The 22531-nt window shown below is 42.7% G+C and overlaps 1 protein-coding gene across 3 annotated transcripts in view; it reads right to left on the bottom strand.

The window, feature by feature from the left end:
• Positions 1 to 3039: 3039 nt before the first annotated feature.
• The window catches only part of las1l (LAS1 like ribosome biogenesis factor), a 100222-nt gene continuing 80730 nt past the window's right edge, over positions 3040 to 22531 (bottom strand). For 2 of the 3 annotated variants that reach the window (XM_041196365.1, XM_041196368.1), the window contains 2 exons: positions 10593 to 10689; positions 3040 to 3585 (listed from right to left, as the gene is read on the bottom strand). In XM_041196365.1, the coding sequence (XP_041052299.1) occupies positions 3532 to 3585; positions 10593 to 10689 (151 nt within the window). In that variant the 3' untranslated portion in view covers positions 3040 to 3531. The remainder of the gene's footprint in view (positions 3586 to 10592; positions 10690 to 22531) is intronic. The other variant, XM_041196366.1, reaches the window with a different exon arrangement.

Here is a 22531-nt window from a genome sequence, read left to right as displayed (position 1 = left end):
ATTTTCCAAGAGGCTGGCTGAAGGATGGCAAAGCTACCCACCCACAAGCAGTGTGTAAACTTCATTAAAGGTCTATTTTCTGAGGCCAACTGGAATTTTTCAATCTGCCTCCATGTCCCTGGAGTGGTCAGAAAACAGGGCAGATGTTTGAAGATAATGAGGTCCCAGAGCCAGCAGGGAAAATCCTCCCCTAAGTTTGTTTGTTCTGCTCTAGCACTTGCCTTGCACAAACCCATTGATAAAGTGGTTCCTTTATGTCAGTGATCAAAGTGTAATACTACGACCATGACAGATTGAGGATAATATTAGTAAAGATTGAGAATTGGTTAAAGGCACTTGGATAAATTCAAGGTAATCAGGCTGAGTCAACATGATTTTCAGAGGGACATCATGTTTAACCAATTTATTGGAGTTCTTTGAAGTAATAGGTGCTGTGGATAAAGGGGAACTGGTGGATATACTGTACATGATTTACAGAAGGCATTTGATAAGGTACCACATCAAAAGTTATTGCGGAAAATAAAAGCTCATGGTGTAGGGAGTAACACTGGCATGGATAGCAGATTGTCTACTGTATCCTGTTAGTAAGCCATAAATAGGTCATTTTTCTGGTTGACCAGATGTAATTGACTGGTGTGTCACAGGGGATCAGTGCTAGGGCCTCAACATTTTGACAATTTATATAAATGACTTGGACGAAGGGACCGAAGGTATGGTTGCTAAATTTGCTGATGATACAAAGATAGGTAGGAAAGTAAGTTGTGAAGCAGACATAAGGAGGCTACAAAGGGATATAGATAGGTTGTGAGTGGGCAAAGATCTGGCAAACAGTGTATGGGAAAATGTGAAATTGTCCATTTTGGCAGGAAGAATAAAAGGAAACATATCTAAACGATGGAATATTACAGAGTCCTGAGAGAGAGGGATTGGAGTGTCCCCAATGCATGAATCACAAAAGGCTAATATACAGGTACAGTAATTAATTAGGAAAGCTAATGGTTGTTGTTTATTGTAAGGGGAATTGCTTACAAACATAGGGAAGTTATGCTTCAGTGATACAGGGTATTGGTGCAACCACATCTGGAATACTTTGTACAGTAATGGTCTCCTTATTTAAGGATGGCTGTAAATGTTTGGAAGAAGTTCAAAGAAGATTTATTAGACACATACCTGGAATGGGCAGGTTGTCTTATGAGGAAAGGCTAAGCTTCTTATTCACTGGTGTTTAGAAGAGTAAGAGGTGACTTGATTGAAACATAAGATCCTGAGGGGTCTTGACAGGATGGATGTGGAAAGGATGTTTGTGGGAGAATCTAGAACTAGGGGGTCACTTTAAAGATAAGGGATTGCCCATTTAAGACAGATGAGGAGAATTTTTTTCTGAGGGTCTTGGGTCTTTGGAACTCTCTTACTCAAAAGGTGGTAGAAGAGTCATATTTGAATATTAGGGCAGAACTAGATATAACCTTTCACCTCCTTGCTTATCAAGAATATCAGGGGTAGGGGGAAATGTGAAGTTAAGGTTACAATCTGATCAGCCATGTTTGTATGTTCCCAGGACAGAAGAGAGGGAGTTAGGAATGAACAGGCCATTTTGAGGATGGCAGGGAGTGCAGCAAGAATTAGTGCATGGGCATCAGTTATTTACAATCAATACCAATGATTTAGTTGAGGGAACCGAACGTAACATATCCAAATTTGCTGCTGATACAAAGCTAGGCAGGAAAGCTGAGAGGGTGGAAAGGGGCTACAAAGGAATATAAGCCAGTTAGGTGAATGGGCAATAAGGTAGTAGATGTAGTATAACGTGGGGAAGTTTGAAATTATCCAGAATGATTTTAAGGTGAGACACTAGTAAATGTCAGTCTGCAGAAGAAGTTGTGTCCTTGTTCAAATCACAAGGTTAGCATACAGGTACAGCAGGCAGTTAGGAAAACAATTAGCATGTTAGCCTTTATTGCAAAGGGTTTGGAATAAAAGTCTTGCTGCAATTATATAGAGCTTTGCGAGATCACACCTGAAGTACTCCAATTTTTGTCTCCCTACCTAGGGGAATATACTCACATGAGAGGGGATGCAACAAAGCTTCATTGGATTGATTGCTTGTGGGACAGCCCCCTCATCTTAGTAGAGATTGAGTCTATGCTCTTTATAAGAATGAGGTCATCTCAAAACAGTTTTAAGCAGGGGACGCTTAGAGGCTGTTTCAGAATAAGGATCGGCAATTTAGGATCAATAAATTTTTTAATCAGGAATTCTCTACCCTAGAGAGCTGTGGATTTTCAGTTGCTGAGTGTATTTAAGATTGAGTTTGCTAGATTCTTGTGCTACGAAAGGATACTGCGGGAGGGGGGAAAATAGTTGGAAGCAGAATGGATGTAAAAGTTCAGCCAGGGCCTTTGAATGGTAGAATAGGTACATAGTCACGCTACCTTCAAATGTATCAACTGAGTAAACATTTTTGTTGATTGCAACACAACAAAGATTGGATATCCTAAGTATTTAATTTTCATTCATTGCTGTCCCAAACTTCTCCTTAGCAAATAAATTTTTCACTCAGTTTAATCTCTGACATTGGTTCCAAATCCAGCATTCAAAGAGGCCAAGGTCCCAACGAGCCACCCAAATACATCTTGCCAACCAGTATATTACCAGTACCTGCATCTCTTCTTCCTGCAGTTCTTTAGTCGCTCCCACTATTTTACCTCATGTCCACAGGCTTGTAGTGAGTACTCCCAGGAATCATTTAACATGTTTCCTTGTTTTATTAATCCTTAGTGTTTCACAAAATTTTCATTAGCAGAACTCTGTACTCTTACATTACTTGCTTGTGGCATGCAGCTGGTTAACAATCCTGATTTGACTGGGGAAATCAATACATTGGTTGTTTCTCCCTTATACGTATTAGATTTGCAATTTTCTCAGAGGAAATGAGGAGAAATCTCAAACAAATGTCTTTTCTCTGAAACTTTAAAATTAAAAGGAGAAGCTCTTCACATTAGGTGAAAAATGAACCATAAGCAAACAAAAACACAGGAAGCAGTTATCTGTCAATTTATTTTTGCAATATAAAATACAATAGCCACCTAGCAGTTTACATGCATATAACATTGCAGAATTATATAAACACAAAGTAATGAGTTTGAAAGGAATCCCGTTAACTTAAAAGAAACTTGCTTTGGGACAGACCATAACTGGTATGGTATCACTTCATTTTACCATGATTACCAATTCAAAGCCTTAGACTGCTTGTGATACAAATCTTTGAGAGCCCATCATAAGTTAACTTCAAAAGAAACGGTAAATATTAGAAAAATACAGCAGGCCTGTCAGCATCAGGAAAAAAAGGCAAGTTCATGCTTTGTGTGAAGATCCTCCAACAAACAGCTAGATATATGTATGTGCAACCACAAATGCACACATTCATAATAAGGGAGAGGAATAAGAGGGCTTAAAGGGAAAATAATGAAACATTTGAAAATAAGTTCTCTTTGTTAGAACAATTTCAATCCAGCTTTCAGTCTGTGCAGGTCACTCTGAGTCCACCATAAACCTTCTGAGTCTGCACAAGGTAATCCTGTAGTACTGCAAGGGAAAACAAATATTTTTAGGAATAGGCAAATAGAATTCGAGGTTTACAAACAGAAACACAGGTTAAAGGATAATGCATACACAGGTCAGAAGACCACAGCTATACACTCCCAGTCTGAACTGAATTAGCTGATCTCAACTGCAAGTAACAACTCTGGGATGAGGGAGGAAGAAATTGGATTTTAATAAAAACAAGACCCAGGGTTTTGACTTGCAATCCAGTGACCTACACTGGAAAGAGCATCTGTCTGGAATTCAGTGAAGGACTGGAAAAGCTCAATTTGGATTCCCCAAATAGTAATAGAATGTCCATAGGCTCCTGCTTAGACAGGTACTTGCACCTATGGAATCAAAGCTTGGAAAGAATCAGTGCTTTCAAGACAGAAGAGGAGAAAATTGATATGTAAAGAATAGGTACAACACCAAAATTAATAATTCATTAGGCAGAAAGTATTAGGGCCATGGTTATTTTTGATATATGACCTAGATCAGTAAACAGAGGACAGATTTATGGTGGTTGGCAAACAAACCAAAAGTGACATGATTTTAAAAAAATAAATGCAGGGAGTTGATTTGGAACGCATTGCCTGAAAGAGTACTGGAAGCAGATTCAAAAGTAACTTTCAAAAGGGAATTGAATATATAATTGCAGGGCTATAGGGAAAGAACAGAAGTGTGAGGTTTATTGGATAGCTCAGTCAGCACAGGTACAATTAACCTAACAGCCTCCCTCAAAATTACATCATTCTATGACTCCAGGAACTTCCACTCAAAAGATTAAAGATATTAATGCTTACAGTAGCTGGCCAAAATCATTCCTGTTACAGTAAATATTTAATTGCAGTTTATGGACTATTATCACCAATAAGAAGAGGGTGTAGGTTTCAGACAAGTAGCGGATTGACTGAAGGCTAGAGTACAGAATTGCCCAACCTACTCCAATACAGTGTGTTTCCCTCAAGCTCTCAAAGTAATCGAGCTGGAGCTCAAATACTGGATACCATCACTCACTGGCAAATTAGATACAAACATACATTGCACTGAATTTTCCCCATGGGCCAAATCAGCTCACCTATAGGATTGCTGCACTCTTCCGAGGGTCTTGCCACAAGTGGTAAAACATGACATGAGAAGAGTATCACTGAAAGACTGAAAGGAAAGTGTCTCATGGGTGCCAAATGATGTTCAACAATTTACCAACAAATTCCAAATATAACAGGATTTCCTCAGCTGAATCAAGATCCTACAATACCATACAACATGTATTTTATGTTGCACTGACGACTCAAGCTCTAACCCAGAACATGATGGTCTGAAACACCCTGTAGGAAAAGCTTCTGCCTCTAAGCTATATCATTTTTCATATTGTCAAAAAAAGAAATTGACAAGTGTCAGGAGCGCGAGCTGGGCCACCTATTTCTATGAGAACAATGGAAGTGGACCTCCACCGTTTTGACACCTAATGCAAGAGTGCTAGGGCAAAGTACTCCACTGCACATCCAGACTCTACAATATTTCTCACATTCCCTTTATATGATCAGAAGAGTACTGGTGAGAATATGGTGACAACGCTAAATTCCAACACCCATTCTTGCTCATACCCTATATAGAAAGAACAAAGTCACCAAGGTCCCCCTAGACTCAATCACTTGCTTATTAAGTTTACGGCTAGTTGGACAAACAAACAATCTAGTCAATCACAGGTGTACCCAGCCTAGCACAAAGTTTTTTAAAAAACTTACCACTATGCAGCCACCTCCCCATAATGTCACTGGGCTAATAATCCAGCTTTGGGGACATGGGTTCAAATCCCACCATGGCAGCGGGTGGAATTTAAAATCAATTAATAAATCAAGTTAAAAACTAGTCTAATGGTGACCATGAAACTATTGTCAATTGTCATTAAAACTTCACTCATGCCCTTTAGGGAAGGAAATCTGCCGTCCTTACCTGGTCTGGCCTACATGTGACACCAGACCCACAGTAATGTGGTTGACTCTGAAATGGCCTAGCAAGCCACTCAGTTGTCTCAAACCACTACCAAGTCTAAAGGGAATGAAACAGGACAGACCACCTGGCATCGACCTAGGCACCGGAAATAACAACAGCACACCTGACTCTGCAAAGTGCTCCTTACTAACATCTAGCTGTTGTGCCAAAAGTGGGAGAACTGTCCCACAGACTGGTCAGGCACAGTCACTCACAGAATCATACCTTACAGACACTGTTCCACCAACAGGACAGGCCCACCAGAAGTGTGGTGTACAGTTGGGAGGGAACTGCCCTGGGAGTCCTCAACATTGACTCTGGACCCCAGGAAATCTGGCATCAGGTCAAACGTGCAAGGAAACCTCCCGCTGGTTACCACCTAAAGTCCTGCCTCAGCTGATGAATTAGTACTCCAAGTTGAAGACCACTTGGAGGAAGCATCGAGGGTGGCAAGGGCATGGAATGTACTCTGGTGGAGGACTTCAATGTCCTTAACCAAGAGTGGCTCAGTAGCACCACTATGGACCGAGCTACAAAGTGGGTAAAGCACATGGCTGTTAGACTGGGTCTGTGACAGGTGGTGAAGGAACTGATGAGAAGGAAAAAAGCTGCTTGACGTTATCCTCACCAATCTACCTGTCGGAGAAGCATCTGTCCATGACAGTATCAACAGGAGTGACCATCGCACAGTCCTGATGGAGACAAAGTCCCATGTTCACACTGAGGATACCCTCCTTCGTATTGTGTGGCATTACCACTGTGCTAAGTGGGATAGATTTTGAGCAGGTCTAGCAACTCAAGAAAGGGGATCCATGAGGCGCTATGGGCCATCAGCAGCAGAATTGTATGCAACCACAATCTGTAAGCTCATGGCCTGGTATATCACCCACTTTACCATTACCATCAAGCCGGGGGATCATCCCTGGTTCAATGAGGAATGGAGGACATGACAGGAGCAGCACCAAGCATACCTAAAAATGAGATGTCAACCCGATGAAGCTACAACACAAGACTACTTGCATGCCAAACAGTAAAAGCAGAAAATGTGACTGACAGAGCAAAGTGATCGCCCAACGGACAGATCAGATCTAAGCTCTGCAATCTTACCATATCCAGTCATGAATGGTGGTGGACAATTAAACTAAATTGAGGAGGCGGCTCCCCAAATATTCCTAGCCTCAACGATGGGGGGAGCCCTGCAAAAGACCAGGCTGAAGCATTTGCAGCCTCCTGAGGTACCCAGCATCACAGATGCCAGTCTTCTGCCAATTCTGTTCACTCTACATGATATCAAGAAAGCTGAAGGCACTGGATACAGGAAAGGCTATAGACCCCAACAACATTCCAGAAGTAGTACTGAAGACTTGTGCTCCAGAACTTGCTACACCCCTCCAGTATAACTACAACACTGGCATCTACTCGGCAATGTGGAAAATTGTCCAGGTATGTCCTGTCCAGAGAAAACAGGATATATCCAACCAGGCCAAATACCACACCATTGGTCCACTTTCGATCAGCAGCAAAGTGATGGAAGGTGTCATCGACAGTGCCATCAAGCAGCACTTGCTTAGCAATAACCTGTTCACAGACACACAGTTTGGATTCAGTCAGGACCACTCAGCTCTTGATCTCATTACAGCCTTGGTCTAAACATGGACCAAACAGCTAGAGGTAAGATGACTGTGATTGCCCTCGCTATCAAGGCCGCATTTGACTGAGTGCAACGTCAAGGAACTCTAGCAAAACTGGAGTCAATGGAAATTAAGGGGAAAATTCTCCAATGGCTGGAATCATATCTAGCACAAAAGATGATGGTTGTGGTTGTTGGAGGTCAATCATCTCAGTCCCAGAGCATCGCTGCAGGGGTTCCTCACAGCAGTGTCCTAGGCATAACCATCTTCAGCTGCTTTATCAATGGCCTTCATAAGGTGAGAAGTGGGGATGTTCGCAGATGATTGCATGATGCTTGGCACCACTCGTGACTCCTCAGATACTTCTTTAAAAATTTTTTTGAAATGATTTATGGGATGTGGGTTTCACTGGCTAGGCCTGCATTTATTAATCATCCCTAACTGCCTTTGAGAAGGTGGAGGTGAGCTGCCTTCTTGAACTGCTGCAGTCTTTGTGGTGTAGGTACACCCACAGTGCTGTTAGGGAGGGAGTTCCAGGATTTTGCGACAGTGAAGGAATGGCGATATATTTACAAGTCAGGATGGTGAGTGGCTTGGAGAGGAACTTCTAGGTGGTGGTGTTCCCATCTATCTGCTGCCCTTGTCCTTCTAGGTGGTAGCAGTTGTGGTTTTGGAAGGTGCTGCCGAAGGAGCCTTGGTGAGTTTCTGCATACATCTTGTAGATGGTACACACTGCTCCCACTGTTTGGTGGTGGAGGGAGTGAATGTTTGTGGAAGGGGAGCCAATCAAGTGGGCTGCTTTGGCCTGGATGGTGTCAAGCTTCGAGTGTTGTTGGAGCTGAACTCATTCAGGCAAGTGGAGAGCATTCCATCACATTCCTGACTTGGGCCTTGTAGATGAAGAACAGACTTTGGGGAGTCAGGAGGTGAGTTACTCATCACAGGATCCCTAGCCTCTGCCCTGCACATATAGCCACTTTATTTATATGGCAAGTCCAGGTCAGTTTCTGGTCAACAGTAACCCCCCAGAATATTGATTGTAGAGGACTCAGTGATGGTAATGCCATCGAATGTCAAGGGGTGATGGTTAGATTCTCTTGTTGGAGCTGGTCATTGCCTAGCATTTGTGTAGCACGAATGTTACTTGCCACATGTCAGCCGAAGCCCAGATATTGTCCAGGTCTTGCTGCATTTGAACATGGACTACTTCAGCATTTGATGAGTCACGAATGATGAAGATTGCACATTCATCAGCAAACATCCCCACTTCTAACCTTATGATGGAAGGGAGGTCATTGATGAAGCAGCTGAAGATGGTTGGGCCTAGGACACTACCCTGAGGAACTGCTGCAGTGATGTCCTGGAACTTAGATGACTGACCTCCAACAACCACAACCAAGTTCCTTTGTGCTAGGTATGACCCCAACCACGGAGAGCCTTCCCCAGTTACGATTGACTCCAGTTTTGCTAGGGCTGCCTGATGCCACACTCGGTCAAAGGCTGCCTTGATGTCAAGACTAGTCACTCTCACCTCACCTCGAGTTCAGTTCTTTTGTCCATGTTTGAACCAAGGCTGAAATTAGGTCAGAAGCTGAGTGATCCTGGCAGAACCCAAACTAAGCATCAGTAAGCAAGTTATTGCTAAGCAAGTGCCGCTTGATAGCACTGTTGATGACTCCTTCCATCACTTTACTGGTAATCAAGAAAAAACTGATGGGGCAGTAATTGGCCAAGTTAGATTTGTCCTGCTTTTTGTGTATAGGACATACCTGAGCAATTTTCCACATTGCCAGGTAGATGGATGCGTTGCAGTTGCACTGTAGCTCTACTGGAACAGCTTTAGTTAGGGTGCGGCAAGTTCTGAAGCACAAATCTTAAGTAATTTTGAAGCAGTCTCTTTCCATGTGCAGCAAGACCTGGACAATATTCAGACTTGAGCTGATAAGTGGCAAGTAACATTCACAACACAATGATCAGGCAATGATTATTGCCAACAAGAGAGAATCCAATCATTTCTTGACGTTCAATGCTATTACCATCACTGAGTACCCCACCGTCAAAATCCTGGGGGCTACCATTGATCAAAACTGAACTGGACCAGCCATATAAATACTGTAGCTATGACAGCAGGTCAGAGGCTGGGAATTCTGCAGAGATTAACTCACTTCTTGACTCCCCAAAGCCTGTCCACCATCTACAAGGCCCAAGTCAGGAGTGTTATGGAATACTCTCCACCTGCCTGGGTGAGTGCAGCTCCAACAACACAAGAAGCTGGACACCATCCAGGACAAAGCAGCCCGCTCAATTTGCACCCCATCCGCCACCTTCAACATTCAATCTCTCCACCACTGATGCACAGTGGCAGCAGTGTGTACCATCTGCAAAATGCACTGCAGCAACTCTCCAAGGCTCCTTCAATAGCACCTTCCAAACCCATGACCTTGGCTCCCTAGAAGGACAATGACAACGGCACACCCAGCCCTGTTGACCTGGCAAAGGCCTCCTTACTAACATCTGGGGGCTTGTGCCAAAATTGGGAGAGCTGTCCCACAGACCTGTCAGGCATCAGCCGAACAGCTATGCTCACAGAATCATACCTTACAATGTTCCACTGACAGGATAGGCTCACCAGAGGCGGTGGCACAGTGACATACAGTTGCCATGCATCTACTGATGCAGATGTTTTTGTTCCGATGCAAGTTCCCCTCCAAGCCACACATCATCCTGGCTTGGAACTATACAGTCATTTCTTCACTGTCACTGGGTCAAAATCCTGGAACTCCCCTCCCATCAGCAATTAGGGGCGGGCAATAATTACAGGACTAGCCACTGATGTCCACATCCCATGAACGAAGTAAAAAAAGCCCTCCTTCAGGGACAAGCAAGTAATTTAAACTGATATTTCAGGACAGTAATGAGAAAATGCTGCACTGTCAGAGGTGTCAGCTTTTAGATGAAATATTAAATCAAGTTTACGTTTGCCAGTTTGAGTGGATGCAAAAGATTCCATGGTACTATCTGAAGAACAGTTGAGGAATTTCTTTGGTGTCCTGGACAACATCTGTTTTTCAATCTACACCTTCAAAATAATGTATTAACTGGTTATTTATGTATGTTATTTACTAGAGGTACATATTAGCTGTTGTTTGCATTGGCCTTTATGCTAAGTGACTACACTTTAAAAGCAACTCACTGGCTGTGAACTGCTTTCAAAGGCATCTTGAGAACACAAAAGGCACTATACAAGTTCAACCACTTGCATTTACTTCCCCTTCCTCCAGGAACCGTTTTTACAGGGTCCTCCTTGAAACTAATTAAAAGCTTCCTTTTTTGTGGAATGTAATTTTTGGTCAAGTGAACAAATTAAATAGCATTAAATACCATGTGACAAGTCTCAGTAGTTTCCAGTAACTTTTTTTCCACAGCACGTACAGAAGGAAGATGTTCCGTTTTTTGGTTTCTCTGAACAATGCTGTACCTGTTTTTTTGTGAAAAAAATTCCATTTCACTAATAACAACATCAGAAACAAACTTGCTGGTCATTGCCTGAAGCAAAGTCAAAATAATTCTAATGTTAAAAGCAAAACACTGCAGATTTGGAATCTGAAATAGAAACAAAGTGCTGGAAATACTCAGCAGCATCTTTGCAAAGAGGAGCAGAGTTAATGTTTTAAGTCAAATATGACGTCTTCAGAACTGAGGAAGGTATAAGTATGACGTGTTTTATGCTGTTTAAAAGGGGAGGGGAGCTGGAAAAATTAAATGACTGTGTCATAAAACAAAAGGCAAAGAGAGTGGCAATGGTTGCGCCAGTTATCTTGTACAGATCCACTGGACTGGAACGTTAGCCCTCATGAGGGCCAGGAACAAAGGTGGCCAGGCTCAAAAGACAAAAGGGCTATCAGCCCCGCATGCAGCAGGTAGCGAATGATCCCAACAGAAGGCTCTTTAAAGTGTGCTGATTTATGCTGACTCCAGGTTCTGGGGTGGTGGGGCAGTGCGGAGCCAATTTAACTGGCGGGAGGCCGCCTCCCAGTGTCCCGCACTCCAGGGAGGCCGCCTCCCAGTGTCCCGCACTCCAGGGAGGCCGCCTCCCAGTGTCCCGCACTCCAGGGAGGCCGCCTCCCAGTGTCCCGCACTCCAGGGAGGCCGCCTCCCAGTGTCCCGCACTCCAGGGAGGCCGCCTCCCAGTGTCCCGCACTCCAGGGAGGCCGCCTCCCAGTGTCCCGCACTCCAGGGAGGCCGCCTCCCAGTGTCCCGCACTCCAGGGAGGCTTAGAGGCTTTCCCTGCCTGGGTGCAGCAACAGCTGCAGGCCACCCTGTGGAGGGGTAACCCCACATAGTGGTGACCCGGCTGCAAAAGTCATTTCTAATTTAAAGTTTAAAAGAATTGGGAGGGGCAATTCCACTTTGGGATTGCCTTTCCCCTTCTTACCCACACTTGCATCCTACTGTTGCTTTCAAGCTGGAAGGTCTCTTATTGGCCCTCCAGCTTAAAGAACCCAGCTGCCATCCTTAATTAGATAGCAAAACTGCCCTCTGGCCATTTAGAGGCCACTCCAGGAAAATCACAATGAGTGATCGTCTCCCCATACAGTGTAGGCTTCTGACCCACATTGAGCCTGTGGTGGGGTTCAAAAACGTGCAGGGAAAATCCTTCCCATTATCTCCTAGGAATGGTGTTCCATCCATCTGGCTACAATCCCCAGGATCAGGTTAAGAGTCTCAACCCTGCTCCACACCATGCTCTTGGTTTCATAGATTCTTCTCACTGACCATGTTGTAATCTAGTTTACATTCCCTCTGCTGATGTCCCTTTCCTAGTCTTGCACTTGGTCGTATTGCATTATATTTGCAACTCACCAACACAACTTCTAAGCTATCCAGATCACATTGTATCAGTTTTTAAAAAAAAATTTTTGTATCTTTCACATTTTAAGGACATCCCAAAACAATTCACAACCAATGAATTACTTTTGATCTGTAGTCACTTACTTTGAAGCAAATATTGTAGCCAATACATGCAAAGCAAAGTGTATCAAACAGCAAAGATGATAACATGACTAGAAAATTTGTTTTCATCAACTTAAATGGATGAATGTTGCCTGGATGGGGAACACCCTGTTCTCCTCTGAAATTGTATCATAGGATTTTTTTTACATTCACCCGAACAGTACAAAGATTTCAATTCAGCATGTCGTTTAAAACAAAACACCTCTGACAATGTAACACTGCTTCAGTGCTGCACTGAAGTAACACCTTGATCAATTAATAAAAAGCTAGTTGCTTAAGGTTTTCCCCCACACCCCTCTGCCCCTCAAACCCTGACAAGATAAATGAACTGATTGATCTTTCCCATCCATATAGCTTATTACCTAATAATTTATCTTTCACACCTTGTTTTGCAGTTCAATATGTTTCATCAGCGCACACAAAGTCAGCTTTTAAAATAAAATATTCATATCCTCCTCTGTACAGGACATACAAAAATCTTGCTCTGAAAACACAGTTCACCCAACTGTCATGTACTTTCCACAGAAACCAGTGATCTTCGAAAAGACAGTTAACCTTAGCCTTTAGGTGAATTTGCAGGAAGCAGCTGCTTCTGATGTTTTGTCAAGTGTCAAGTGAAAGAAAGCTTCAAACTCTTGTTCTAGTTTAAGTGGTGAGTTTTGACCAATGACTCAATCAGTCAGCTACTTCCTTCAGGAACAAACCTATTTCATCCATTACAAAGTACTATTTTAAACTTTTATTTGAACCAAAATGAATGTATTTCTTTAAAATCTAATGTTCTCACTCCCCACCCCCTCTCTTGAAAACCAAACAATTGCTGGTCTATTCCAGTCGTACTCCCAGCCCCCTGATATCACACCCAAGAAACCATTCTTTAATAAATAAATTAAGTTATTTGACAATGAAGGGTGGTAGAGCCAGGTTAGGTCCCGTCTTCACACAACATCCACATGTGCACTTTCCACGTGTCATTGGATGGATGATCCTTCATGCACAACCCCAATGAAAGTTAAATGATTCAACTGCCAAAGTCTAGGCATGTTCAGGTCAACCACAGACATGACACTAATGCCCCATCTAAGATCAGCTAAACTAGTAAAGAAGAGAGTCTGTACCTGCAACCTTTCTTCTATGTGGTTAGACAGCACAACATGCTGCAGTTTCATACCACCCCCTCAGTAAGCCTTTAAACATTTCTGGAGTTATTTGCAACATATGCTGACACTGGAGCACAGTAATGTGGGAGTGCTACACTGTTAGGGGTGCTCAAAGACCCATCTGCTCTTTCAGTTGAATAAAAAATTTCCACAGCACTACCACAACCGACATTACTTAAAAAACTTATCCAGTCACACTTGTTGCTTTTTGTGGGACCTTGCTGTGCACAATTTGGTTGCCACATTACTCTAAATTACAATAGTGATTCAAGTTCAGAAGTACTCTACTAGCTGTACAGGGCTTTGGACTGGCCAGAGGTCACGAAAGGTGCTATATAAATTCAATCACTTTCTTTCTTTAATGATCTTTAAGCAAGTCTTAAATTGAATCACATTATTTATGGTTTTACAAGGATATAAACTAGTATGTTATCGCTGGATAATTGCACAAAAGTACAATTGCAGTTATGTGATTTACAAGCAATTCTAGTTTAATGAACATTCACCTTCAGACACCTCAAAAATTTCAAATTGCATTGTATTGCCACTACTTCACTAACTTCTACAAGAAAATCCCACAAAAACATGTTAAACAATGAATCTGAAAATACGCCTTTTAAGCACAGTCAAAATTAAAAAGCAAACCATACATGAAGGCTCATCTGAACCAAATCAAGAGTCATGTGTCCTGACAGCAACTACAAAACAACTTTAATTCAGAAGGTTGAACTTAAATGTCCTTTAAAAAGTTGTGGTATCAGGAAAGCCTAATATTAATGCCAGAAGGCAAGTACTGATCACCTCAACCTCAAGACAGATAAGAACCATTAACCACTAGATTGGCTCCAGGCTCCTACTTCTACTCCACAAGCACCTTCTCAAACAAGTTCCTTAACCATATAAACTGTGATTTATTCACATAAAATATTTTTTTCATATAAACTTGCTTGCAGAAACTGGCTACAATTCATTCTGACCTAACCCCTCAAGTCAGTTTTTCCTTGCCCTAAACTGCTCCTTAAGTTGTCTCACGTCTCCTCCATCTACTCATGGCCCCAACTCTGACACCTCCACTAAAAAAAAAGTGCCCCCATCCCACTGGACATTGCATTCCAGCGGAGTCAATCTTCCGTCCTTTATTCCAGGTTCAAGTCACGAACTAGATAAGCTTTCTGTTCCGTTTTGGGTGTCCTCTACTATGACACCCAAACTTTCCCTCATCCTCCACTTCTGGCAAACATCCCACAATTATTGTGGATGGCTGAACATCTAGCTGTTTCTTGCTCGGATTGCTCTGGTAGATTTTCAACCACCGAGAATCTTTGCTCCCTTCTAAAAGGCTCTGTCCAGCCACAATCTCAGCTTGGAGAAATTGAAATCTTGGACCCGACAGAAATCTCAAAAGCCATCTAGCCTTGCTACATTTCATTAATTCCCCTGATCAGAGCAATATGGCTCTTAATTCCAGGTCCAATTTGGTTTCTCCTCATATTCGAGCACACCATCGTCATCCATCTCACCTCTCCCTTAATACCCTATTGCAGATAAGACATGAGCAACAGTGAAGGGAATCAAACAGTGAAGCTTCTGGCCATCATCTCCCATCTCCATCTTCAAGACAGCACCCACTCCCTCCTTGACTTCTCCACAGCACGACCAAATGCTGAAAACCACTCAACTCGTCCTCTGAAGTGGCCCCCTTCCTGGGGCCATCCATACTGCTACTAGTCCAAAAATAGCCAGCATACCTCTAGCAATGCTGTTTCCTTTTGCACTTCCGGAGGTATGTCCCTCATTCACAAGTTACTATCCAGCAACATGAGCATTTTCAGCTTTCATTTGTAGACATCTAGGTCTATCATTCCACCGCCATTCAAAAGTGCAGAACGATCTGTATCATCAGACTGTTTACCAACATCACATCATAAATAAGCTGGAACCTCCTTCAACTGAACATCAAGAATACCAACTCTATCCGATTAGGCCCTCGCTAAAAATTCCATATCCTTGCCTCTATATTTTTCATGAATAAATCACAGGGTGTATAGTTAAGGAACTTATTTGAGATGGTGCTTGTGGAGTGGAAGTAGGAATATGGAGCCAATCTAGTGATTAATAGATCTTATTTGTCTTGAGGTTGAGGTGATCAGTAGTCAGTACTTGCCCTCTAGCATTAATAGGAGAAGAAATAGGAGTAGACCATATGGCCCAACATGCCTGCTCTGCCATTCAATATCATGGCTGACCTTGAGCTTCAACTCCATTTTCCTGCCCGCTCCCCAATTCCCTGAGACACCAAAAATCTGTCTATCCCAGCTTTAAATATATTCAACGAAGGAACATCCACAACCCCCTGGAATAGAGAATTCCAAGATTCACAACCCTTTGAATGAAGTAATTTTTCCTCATCTCAATCCTAAACGATTGACCCCTTATCCTGAGACTGTGCCAACTGTGCCCCCGTGTTTTAAACACCCCAACCAATGGAAACAGTCTCTCAGCATCCACCCTATCAAGTTCCTTCAGCATTGCATACGTTTCATTGAGATCACATCTCATTCTTCTAAACCCAAAAGAATATAGGCTAAATAAATTAGGCTCATTATAAAACAAATCCCTCATCCCAGGGATCAATTTAGTCAACCTTCGCTACAAGCATATCCTCTCTCAAATGTAGAAATCAAAACTACATACAGTATTCCAGATGTGATCTCACCAAAACCCTGTACAATCGTAGCAACACTTCTTTACTGTTGTACACCAACAATCCCCTAGCAATAAAGGCCAACATGCCATTTGCCTTCCTAACTGCTTGCTGCACATGCAAGCTAATTTTCTGCATTCCTTACACAAGCACACCCAAGTCTCTTTGGGCATCAATGTTTGTAAGTTCACATCTAAAAAAAAAATTTCTGATTTTCTACTCTTACAACCAAAGTGAACCCCTGCATTATACTCCACCTGCCATTCTTGTTGTCCATTCGCTTAAACTGTCTATATCTCTTTGCAAACTGTCTTCCCAACAGCTTACCATCCTACTTAGCTTAGTATCATCAGCAAACTTTGATACATTACCGTCTCTTCATATCCAATTCATGAATATAGATTGTAAAAGGCTGAGGCCCCAGCACGGATCCTTGCAGCACTCCACTATTCACTGCTTGCCAGCTTGAAAAGCCCTGTTTATGCCCACTCAGCTTTCTATCCGTTAAACAATCCTTTACCCATGCTAAAATACTACGCCAACTCCATGAGCCCTGATCTTGCTTATTAGCCTTTTGTGTGGCACCTTATCAAATGCCTTTTGGAAATGCAGATATACATCATCTACTGGTTCCTCTTTATTTATCCTACTAGTTGTATCCTTAAAAAAACTCTAATTTGTCAAACAGGAGTTTCTTTTAGTAAAACCATGTTGATTTGTTATAATATTATGTATTTCTAAGTGCATTGTTAAGACTTCCTTAATAGATTTCAACATTTTCCCAACAAATGACCTGTAGTTCACTGTTTCCTCTTTCCCTCCTTTCTTGAAAAGTGGTGCAGCATTTGTCAACTTCCAATCTCATGGTTCCCGAATCTAAGGGATTTCAGAAAATTATAACCAGCACATCCACTATCTGTGCAGCTCTCTCCTTTTAGAACCTCCTTGTAGGCCACCAGGTCCTGAGATTTGACAGATTTACTCTCAAGTTTCACCAATACATTTTCTCTGCTGATATTAATTTCCTCACTTTTTAGCCACTGGATTACTGTCTATTTCTAGTATGAAACTTGTGTCTTCTACTGTGAAGACAGCCAATATATATGTTCAATGTCACTGTCATTTCCTCATTCCCCAGGATAATTTCCCTCGTCTCTGCTTCTAAGAGGCCAGTGTTTACATTCACTACTCTCTTCCTCTTTATATACTTATAAAAATTCTTAAAAATTCTGGCTAGTTTACTCTCATTCCATTTTTTCCCTTTTTAATCAACTTTTTTGTGGCCCTCTGCTGACTTCTAAAACATTCCCAATCCTCAGATTTGCTACTGTTTTATGCAACATTGCAAGCCTCTTCTTTAATCTAATGCTATCCTCAACTTCCTGAATGAGCTACGGAGGTTTTGATTTTCAAATGGAATGTATTTTTGGTGAAGATTTTGAATTTTTTTTTTAAATGTTTCCCACTGCTCATTTACCTCCATACCTTTTAGTCTATTCATCTAAATAACCCATTAATTAGCCCATTCTCCCCTCATACCTATGAAATTGGCTTTGTTGAAGTTTCTTATTTGCAACTGGAGTACATCACTTTCAAACTTACATGGAATTCAGTGGTATAATGACCACTATTACCCACTGGATTTTTTTACTGAGAGACTACTAATTAACCCTACTTCATTACCCAATACTAGTTCTAAGATAGCTTTATCCCTAGTTCGTTCAACAACCCATTGCTCCAAGAAACTGTCATGAAAACATTCTACAAACTCATCTTCTAAACCAGTCTTGCCAATTTGATTGTCCCAGTCTTTATGAAAGTTAAAGTCGCCTACAATTATTACATTACCTTTGTTACAAACTCCAATAATTTCTTAACAAAAACAGAATTACCTGGAAAAACTCAGCAGTTCTAGCAGCATCGGCGGAGAAGAAAAGAGTTGACGTTTCGAGTCCTCATGACCCTTCGACAGAACTTGAGTGAGTCCAAGAAAGGGGTGAAATATAAGCTGGTTTAAGGTGTGTGTGGGGGAGAGTTTTTATCCAATAATTTCTTGTTTAATGCTCTGTCCAGCTGTATAACTACTGTTAGGGGGCCTGTAAACTACTCCTCAATGTTTCCAAACTCTTGCTATTCTAATTTCCACCCATACTAATTCTACTTCATGATATTCTAAGACCAGATCCCTTCTCACTAATGTTCTTTTGGCATCTTTCACTATCAGGGTTATCCCACCTCCTTTGTCATTCTGTCATTCCGAAATATCGTGTACCCTGGAATATTGTAATCTTGTAACCATGTAATGATGATTAGATCTAAATTATTTACCTTTATTTGTGCCACTGGTTCACCTATCTTATTGGAGATGCTTTGTGCATTCGGATAACGAATGTTTAATGTCTATTCCCTACAATGTCCTTATTTGTCAATATATAATTTTTGTTAAACTCTGTCCCTTCCTGTCCCACTCTGCTGGTCTTTACCCACATTGCTATATGGTTCTAATAATTTGACCTCTCTCTTTAGATTCCAAAATCTCTCTTCATCTGAACCCTCCTCTGCACCACCCCCCCACCCCCCAAACGTCCACAGCCCTATTTATACAATTGGCCAGGACATTAGTCCCAACCCCGTTCAAGTGGAGGCCATCCCAATGGAATAGTTCACTCTTCCCCGAGTACTGATGCAATACCCCATGAATCAAAACCCCTTCTTCCCACACCACTCTGAGCTACATGGTTCATTCTCTACTCTGCTTTAGCCTTTGCCAACTGGCATGTGGATCAGGTAACAATCCAGAGATAATTACCTTTGATGCTCTGCATTTTAATTTGGTCCCTAATTCCTCATTCTCTTTGCAGATCCTTCTTGATTCTACCTATGTCGCTGGCACAACAACTGAATCCTCTCCTTCTCAGTCCAAGTTCCTCGCCGGACACAAGTAGTAGTCCTTAACCCTGGCACTGGGCAGGCAAACCACCTTTAGAGGTCCCAGTCACTGCTTCAGGATCTATTCCCCTGACTATACCGTCTCCTATTCACTACCACATTCCTCTTTCTCAACTGACTTGAATGCATTCTTCACCATGGTGCCATGGTCAGTCCACTCATCCAGCTTGCATTTCTTCTTATCCTGCCTGGGAGCCAATCACATTGACAGGATGACTGGCTGGGTGGGAAAGCCAACTGTAGAAATTTGCAGTTGGGTACAGTCCAAGCACCAAGATAGCAAGCACCTCACACCTGTTGGAAAAAGCTAGGAGCTGAGGCTTCTCCATCACTACAAGATGATTATCCATACCTGCCTGACTTGCAGCTACACCCTCCTGTGCCTGATCACTGAGCAACTCTTAAGGATTGGACTAATCCAAAGGGCGTGACTGCCTCCTTCAACAAAGTGTCCAGGTAACTCTCACCCTCCCCGATGCCCTGCAATGTCCACAGCTCCAGCTCAGAGTTGCTGAGCTGAAGTCTAAGTTGCTTAATCTGCAGACACTTACTGCAGACGTGGTTGGCTGGGAGTGCAGTGCATTCCACAAATTCCCACATGCTGCAGTCACAGCACACCACCAGCCCTGCCATTTCTGCCCACCCTTATTTAATTAGTCAATTAGTTAATAATTTACACTGGTAAAATAATAGAAAGTTCCACTCAACTAGCTTAGAGATAAAGGAAGAAAACTCAGCAACAACCAAGGTTTAAAAAAACAAAGCAGGAAAAGGAGCACCTCTTTCTCCTTCTGCACCAACTTCCCACCGCAACCGTAAGACTTTTCTATGACCACTGTCAGAACTACAGCTCCGTCTATGTCTCACTCCAGCGTAATCTACTTTCCATGCGTCCATTTGCTCATATACAGCTTCTGATGAGTCACTAGCCAGTTTGGGTTCTTGCTACAGTAATTAACACCTATTGAACAATATTCGTTTCAGCAATTTGACAGGCAACTGCCACTGCCAGGCAGCTCCCTGTTTAACAAAGCTATTTAACTCATTTGAAGGTTGGAAGTTCTGTATTAGAGCCTGACTCAATCTAAATTTAAACTTGAGAAAAACAACTCACTAGAACTTGGCACATGAATCAAATTCCCATCTGCACACTCCATCTACATCTCACTCTGGCACAGTCTACTCTCCATGAGTCCTGTATTCCATCCTCTTGTGCTCTAACAACTCCACCCTACCATCATGCCATCGTCTTGGCCTCCATCCTCCTCCCTTTTCAGTGCCATGCTCCAACACCCCAACTGACCATTTGACTGTCAGGGACTCTACCCAACTGCAAATTTCTACAGTTGGCTTTCCCACCCAGCCAGTCATCCTGTCAATGTGATTGGCTCCCAGGCAGGAAATGTAATTTAATCTAGTGATAATGAAACCATGCCGTTACATACAGCAGAATGTCCACATTCCTGGTATTTACCATCCCTGCCCCCAGGAACCACACACCCCTACAAATATCAGGGTTATGATCTTCATCCCACACCAATGTCAATGTATTCAAAACCCCAGTGCTTGCTACCTATCTTAACCCAAGTCCCAGTTACCCATCACTCTTGAACTTCAAACTCCATTTACACTCTTCAGTTCCAAAGAAGAGTCATATTCAACATGAAATGTTAACTCTTTCTCTCTTCACAGATGCTGCCAGGCCTGCTGAGTTTTTCCACCACTGCTTTTCAGATTTCCAGCATCCACAGTATTTTGCTTTTATTATCCATTTACTCGCAGTCCCCCAACCCTCAAAATCTTTGTTTAGATTGACAAATGTGTCCATTGTTTTGTCTCAGTTTCTGTAATTTCCTCCATCCCTGGCCAGTCTGAATTTCAGTCTTCAAGCTCTAGCCTCCTCTTCATTCCAGTCAATACTGGCGACAATACATTCTAATTGCCTCAGTTCCACTCTCAAACACTTATTACAAATTCCTCCATCTTGCTGTTTCTCTGAATGCAAAGGTACTGCTATAACTCAAACGGGGCAATTTTCTAGCAGGAACCAGCAGGATCGGTGGAATACTGGTTTTACATCATTAATAAAATGGAGCTTAATATTGGGCAGGGTGTAAGAGCAGTATTTCAATCAATCTTGTGGGTTTCCCACCTGGTCAGTTAGATTAAAATGACCCCCAGTGTCTAGGCTCACATATAGAATGGCCACCACTACAAGTGTTTTTTTTCACATCATCAAGAGGTATTTATGTTTTTTTTCTTTTCTTGCCAGAGGGCATTGCTTCCTTCCTGGGGTAGGATCTAAGTGATCAGCTTTCAAGTGAACCTAACGAGTGGCAGCAACATAGCTGAGCTCAAAAATAAAAACAAAAAAACTGCGGATGCTGGAAATCCAAAACAAAAACAGAGTTACCTGGAAAAACTCAGCAGGTCTGGCAGCATCGGCGGAGAAGAAAAGAGTTGACGTTTCAAGTCCTCATGACCCTTCGACAGAACTTGAGTTCGAGTCCAAGAAAGAGTTGAAATATTGAAATATAAGCTGGTTTAAGGTGTTGGTGGGGGGGGGGGGGGGGGGGGGGGGGGGGGGGGGGGGGGGGAGGGAGGGAGGGAGAGAGAGAGAGAGAGAGAGTAGTTGGGGGGGGGGGTGTGGTTGTAGGCAAAAGCAGTGATAGAAGCAGATCATCAAAAGATGTCACAAACAACAGGACAAAAGAACACATAGGTGTTAAAGTTGGTGATATTATCTAAACGAATGTGCTAATTAAGAATGGATGGTAGGGCACTCAAGGTATAGCTCTAGTGGGGGTGGGGGGAGCATAAAAGATTTAAAAATAATGGAAATAGGTGGGAAAAGAAAATTTATTGGAAAAAAAAAGGAAGGGGGAAACAGAAAGGGGGTGGGGATGGAGGAGGGAGCTCAAGACCTAAAGTTGTTGAATTCAATATTCAGTCTGGAAGGCTGTAAAGTGCCTAGCCAGAAGATGAGGTGTTGTTCCTCCAGTTTGCGTTGGGCTTCACTGGAACAATGCAGCAAGCCAAGGACAGACATGTGGGCAAGAGAGCAGGGTGGAGTGTTAAAATGGCAAGCGACAGGGAGGTTTGGGTCATTCTTGCGGACAGACCGCAGGTGTTCTGCAAAGCGGTCGCCCAGTTTACGTTTGGTCTCTCCAATGTAGAGGAGACCACATTGGGAGCAACGAATGCAGTAGACTAAGTTGGGGGAGATGCAAGTGAAATGCTGCTTCACTTGAAAAGACTGTTTGGGCCCTTGGACAGTGAGGAGAGGGGAAGTGAAGGGGCAGGTGTTGCATCTTTTGCGTGGGCATGGGGTGGTGCCATAGGAGGGGGTTGAGGAGTAGGGGGTGATGGGGGAGTAGACCAGGGTGTCCCGGAGGGAGCGATACCTACGGAATGCTGATAGGGGGGGTGAAGGGAAGATGTATTTGGTGGTGGCATCATGCTGGAGTTGGCGGAAATGGCGGAGGATGATCCTT

The sequence above is a fragment of the Carcharodon carcharias genome, chromosome 9 (assembly GCF_017639515.1).
Source record: "Carcharodon carcharias isolate sCarCar2 chromosome 9, sCarCar2.pri, whole genome shotgun sequence".
Lineage (NCBI taxonomy): Eukaryota > Metazoa > Chordata > Chondrichthyes > Lamniformes > Lamnidae > Carcharodon > Carcharodon carcharias.
Note: the sequence above shows the minus strand (reverse complement) of the source record. Positions and strands in the feature narration are given on the sequence as shown.